Genomic DNA, 6,000 nt, shown 5'->3' on the forward strand with positions numbered 1-6,000 from the left:
CTCTCAGGGGCCAGTCCTCTGCCCACAGGTACGCCAGTGGAAGTTAGCGGCCTGGCTACTGAGGAGGGTTTATTAAAATCTAAGGGTTTTTCACAGAAACTAGTTTCTACCCTCCTGGACAGTAGAAAAAAGGAAACTCGCCAGATCTATGAAAAGGTCTGCTTACGTTTCAACAAGTGGTGCGCAGAGAACTCTTTCCCAGTACGGAGCTCCTCCGCAGTGTTGGAATTTTTACAATGTGGGGCAGATAAGGGCTTATCCATTAGTACCCTTAGGGGTCAAGTATCAGCCCTCAGTGTTTATTTAGAGGATCATTTGGCTGCCAACCCATGGGTAGTCAGGTCCTTTAGGGCCCTGTCCAGACAGAGACCGGTCCAGGGCCTGTCCTTTCCCAGATGGGATTGATCTTTAGTTTTGCAGAGCTTAACTGGACCCCCCTTTGAGCCTTTAAAGGAGTGTCTTCTGAGAGAGCTTACTCTGAAGACAGTGTTTCTGGTAGCAGTGACAACTGCTAGGAGGGTCAGTGAGATGGAGGCCTTATCAGTCAGGGCTCCCTTTGGCGTTATTTTTCCGGATCGGATAGTTTTAAAGACCGATCCAGCCTTTTTGCCGAAGGTGGTATCCAGCTTTCATAGAAGCCAGGAAATTGTTTTGCCCTCTTTTTGTCCCAATCCCTCCGGTGAGAAGGAACTAAAATTCCATTATTGGATGTTAGGAGATGTATCCTACACTATCTGGAACTGACCAAGTCATTTAGAAGGTCAGATTCCTTATTTATTTTGTTTTCCGGGGCCAGGGAAGGTTGTAAGGCGTCCGGCGCACTATTGCTAGGTGGCTCAGAGTAGCCATCGAGCAGGCTTATTTAGTTCAGGGAAAGAAATCCCAGTGGGTATTAAAGCACACTCCACTAGAGCTATGGCAGCCTCCCAGGCAGAAAGAGCGGGAGCAACGCCAGAGCAGATTTGCAGAGCAGCAACATGGTCCAGCTATTCCACTTTTGTAAAGCACTACAGAGTGGATCTGGTGTCGGCAGGTGAGCAGACCTTTGGGCGAAAGGTTTTGCAAGCTGTAGTCCCACCCTAACTATTAAGTGCTCGCTTATCCTCTCATAGTGGCTGTCCTGAAAGACGATTAGGGAAAATTAGAGTTACGCTTACCGGTAACGTCTTTTCCAGTAGTCTTTCAGGACAGCCCTAGTTCCCACCCGAAGATTGGGGGGTGTCTTACAAAAGACCAGAGCGCAGCAAGATAATGGTATTTGATAAATATGTTATTAATGTGTTCTTGTGTCTCCCCAGCTGGCCGGAGGTATTCTCGATATAAACTGAGGTCCGGCAGGGGAAGTAAGAATTTATGGGCTGGCGCAGTGTTTCCAGAGGAAGAGGAGGAGTCTATCTCTCATAGTGGCTGTCCTGAAAGACTACTGGAAAAGACGTTACCGGTAAGCGTAACTCTAATTTTTGTGGCTGCAAATTTGACCTATAGGTTTGCGAAGTTCGCCTCCCATTGAAGTCAATGGGGCCGGCCGCGAACGTTCCAGTTCGCGAACTATCGGCCGCGTTCGCGGTCCGCGTTCGTGAAACATCCCGTCAGAAGTTCGTTCATCACTACTCAAGACACTTTTGCAAAATCTGGTCAGAGACAGGTTTTTTCTCTGTACGCCAAAAGAGAATTGGTTTTAATTAGCTCCACTTTTCCATTTGGCACATTCAATGAGACAGTGTAAAAGTGGCAAATTTAAGAACTACCTGAATTTGATGCACAAGTCACTCTCAAAACCAAAAGTGTCACAAAATACTTAATAAATTTGGTGCAATACAGTAACGAGGGATTAACCCCAGAAAAGTTGTGCAGCAGATTTATGGAATTCCCCCCATTATACTTTTTGCGGGGCAGTGACTCAAAATATTGAAGCATGAGCTTCAGCATGAAAACCAGGTAACTAGATTTGTTTTAGATGGAGAGAACAGCAAAGGCAGTTTCCCTCATGACAGGTTCTCTAATGCTGCATACACACAATTGGAAATTCCGCCAGCAAAAGACCCATGAGAGCTTTTGGTCGGAAAATGTGACTGTGTATATGCTCCATCTGACTTTTGCTGGCGGAATTCCAGCCAGCAAAAGATTGAGAGCAGATTCTCAATTTTTCGGTCAGAAAAAGTTTTGATCAGAAATTCCGATTGTCTGTACCAATTCCTATGCGCAAAATTCCTACACATGCTTGGAAATAATTAGACGCATGCTAGGAAGCATTGAAGCAACTTCATTTTTTCTGTTTGTCGTAGTGTTATATGCCACCGCGTTCTTGACGGTCGAAAATTCAGCGAACTTTAGTGTGACCATGTGTATGCAAGCCAAGCTTGAGCGGAGTTCTGTCGGAAAAAACATCCAAGATTTTTCAGACGGAAAATCCGCTCGTGTGTACGCGGCATTACAGTGCAGCAAACATGTGAGCAGGGCCCATGGATGCTGTATGTTATTTTAAATTGTTAAATGTTATTGTAAAGCCCCGTACACACTATCAGATTGTCTGCTGAGTTTTTCCTTCAGATTTACCAAAACCATGTAATATGAGGTCAAACCTTAGGAGTTTCAATGTGTATGCAATCAGGAAGGCCCTTCTACTACATGGTTTTGGTAAATCTGAAGGAAAAACTCAGCAGACAATCTGATAGTGTGTACGGGGCTTTATACAAGATCGATATAGTGCCAACAGTTTGCCCAGCACTTTACAAAGTAGAGGCAGACAGTACAATTACAGCAAAAAACAATAAAAGAGGAATTTTGCCCCGTACACACGAGCGGACTTTTCAACATCCAAAGTCCGACGGACTGAGTCCGTCAGACTATTCGATCGTGTGTGGGCTGCAACGGACTTTAGCTTCGCAAAAGTCTGACGGACTTTAGAAATGAAGCATGCTTCAAATTTTCCCGACGGAACTCCGCCGGACCCGGTCCCCTTCGAAAAATCCGCTCGTGTGTATGCTACTCCGACGGACTAAAACCGACGCTAGGGCAGCTATTGGCTACTGGCTATGAACTTCCTTATTCGAATCCAGTCGTACGTCATCACGTTCGACTCCGTCGGAGTTTGGTGTGATGGTGTGTGTCCAAGTCCGTTCGGTTGAAAAGTCCGCCAGAACTCCGTCGGAACTCCGGCGGAACTCCGGCGGAACTCCTTTGGAAGTCTGCCGGACATAAGTCCTCTCGTGTGTACGGGGCATTAGAAGCCCCTGCTTGTTAGAGCTTACAGCCTAAATAACTTGAACTTAAAGTAGATGTCCATCCTAACACTAAACTCCCTGCATCTCCAGACATCCACGACCTAACACTAACCTATCTAGCCCTATAAAGATGGAATCCATTTACATACATTTTTTGAAGCCAATCCGACCCCGTCCCACGCTGAGCTGTCAGCTGCGGCTTTGCATTGTGAGGGAGGGCACAGAGGACACATCCGACAGCAGAAGCCTCATAGTCAGTCTATGGGTGACATCACTCCCCATTCATTTCACAGCCATTGTCAGTTGTGTCCTCTGCAGAGCTTCTGCTGCTGTAGACCAGATCGGATTGGCTTCAAAAAATATATGTATACTGATTTCTTCTTTACAGGGCTAGGTAGGTTAGTGTTAGATTGTTCTGGATATCTGTAGATGCAGGGATTTTAGCTTTAGGGTGGACTTATGCCCCTTACAACGATCGGACTTTCCGACAAAACAAAACCATGGAATTTTGTTCGAAGGGTTTTGGCTCCAACTTGTCTTGCATCCCCCCGGCACACAAATGTTGGCCAACAATTACGAATGTAGTGATGTACTAGATGCACTACATGTTTTTTTAAGCTCTTTAGTGCCACCCTTTGGGCTTCTTCTGCTAATTTAGTGTTAGTAGAAGTTTGGTGCGTGTTGACTCGTGCTTTTCTTTTCGCGTTTTTAATTTAGCGCTATTATTATTATTATTATTCTTGATATCACTTGAAAAAAAAAGCCTTTGAAAATTAGTTTGCAATAACTCCATCAGTATCACCAGCAAAGCAGCTTCATTATTACCCCATTAAAGAAGAAGTGAATTGCTGCATTTGGAGATTTCATCATTTGCCACGTCACAAATGTTAATTCTCCATTACGAAAGCTACTTTACAAGACCAGCCGCTTCTGCTTCTGAGCATGTGTGAACTTTTGTGCGACTGACTTGTGTACACACGATTGGAAAGCCCGACAACAAAAATTTGTTGCCCGAAAATTTGAGAACCTATTAGCCAACAATTGACTTTCCGCCAACAAATGTTCGATGGAGCATACACACGGTCGGACTTTCTGCCAACAAGCTCACATCCAACATTTGTTGTTGGAAAATCCAATCATGTGCACGGGGCATTACACTTTCAGTTAAGTCTCTCTTTTAACCTACCAATATCAGGTAAAGGCAGGGAAGGATAGCTTGGTTTTGTATTGTTCTTCTCACAATCCTCTAGGCGTTTCTTCAGAGCCTCAAGCTCCCGTCTGATCACCAGCACATTGTTCTTATCATAAATTTCCAACTGGTTCACTATGATGGAAATATTCCGGATCTACAATGAAAATACAGACAAGCTGGTAGAACAGTTCTGAAACTGAACATTGTACTTGTGACTGCTTTTAAATTGATGATGACCCCATCCTCTTCACTGAAATGATTGGTGGAAATCTCTCTTCTGCAAAACTGGCTATACAATTCAGTAATCATGTGTAATCATCATCAGCATCATCAGAGAGCCAGCTGGACCTGGAAGAGACAGCTAGCCTCACAAACAAGACGGTTGTGCAGGACCCGGGTTGTAGCTGGATTGGGCTGGATTTGCTGGGTGGGTGAGTATACTATTATAATTCTGCCCAGCAAACCATGTAAAAAGGGGGTGAACATTAACCCCAGGGGTAAAATCCTTAGCACAGAAACTCCCTCCCGGGTCATCATAACACTCTCCTTCTCTGGGAATACGTTCTGTGCTGGTCCATATCATCTGCCCTTCACTGCTCCTCCCCTTACCTCCCTACATAAACTTGTATGTAGCAGTCAGGGAATATAGAGTGTCACTTGATTAACAGGTCTAGAGTCAAGAGATGGGAGGGTAGAGCCAGTCCTTCTGTATGTGGCCAGGTCCCATCAGTTCAGCAAGTGTCCTGAGGCAAAGAGAGGACTTTTCTAATACGACTCTTCAAACACATTTGAGCACATGCACAGTAATTCCTGGGTCTGTGGTTCCTAGCACTTATTTAAAAGTTCCTCTGGCCCCACCAGTTCAGTAGCAGGAGACAGGGACAGAGAGAGCACTATATAGCCTGTCAGGCAGGCAGTATGGGGCCCATCAATTTCTAATGGTGGTCCTGTCTGAGTCAGCTGGGGTTGTTGACATCACATCCAAGATGGTGTCACTCAGCAGAATTCCTTTGGTTTTTGGATATATTTGCACTTTTAAATAACAGGCATAATATATGTTAAATGCACATATGCGGGATGATTTTTGTTGAATTAATAGATCTGAGGACAGGCTCTCTTTAAGCACTAAGGTAGCATTGCACAATTTAAGAAAAGTAAAAGGTCATTACATTACTGTGAGAATCAGTGGTAGGCCATGCATTTCACATCTAGGTCTTGTGGTGACCTATAAAATATATAAAAAAGGGCGGGAAACATGAAGATGCCCTTTCAGGGGAAACATGTCAGGTGGAGATGATTAGGTGAAGTGCTTGAAGCCTGTATTGATACACTTTTGATACATGGTTACATTCCTGCTGCTGATCTGTAAGTGCAATTATCCAACTAATAAATGTTATAGAGGTTTAACGCACCACAAAGCTTCACTTTTTTCTATCTCCATAATCGGTAACTGTAGTTATGAACTGCTTTTGATACAGAGCTTTGGGGGTTTGATCCATAGTGGATGGATGGTAGTCTAAGCGGCCTGGAGGATACATTTTTACAAGCGCTTTTATATCTCCTGTGTTGAGATCTATGAGGGGT

General features: G+C 44.5%; 1 protein-coding gene across 1 annotated transcript in view; it reads right to left on the bottom strand.

Moving 5' to 3' along the window:
• Positions 1 to 4,999, bottom strand: part of LOC143987691 (olfactomedin-4-like) — a 30,295-nt gene extending 25,296 nt beyond the window's left edge. Inside the window, 2 exon segments of the mRNA XM_077486627.1 lie at positions 4,411 to 4,570; positions 4,907 to 4,999. Coding sequence (XP_077342753.1) covers positions 4,411 to 4,570; positions 4,907 to 4,999 — 253 coding nt within the window.
• Positions 5,000 to 6,000: the final 1,001 nt, after the last annotated feature.

This window comes from Lithobates pipiens, unplaced genomic scaffold (genome assembly GCF_037356315.1).
Source record: "Lithobates pipiens isolate NorthernLeopardFrog02 unplaced genomic scaffold, aLitPip1_a1.2 Scaffold_1, whole genome shotgun sequence".
NCBI lineage: Eukaryota > Metazoa > Chordata > Amphibia > Anura > Ranidae > Lithobates > Lithobates pipiens.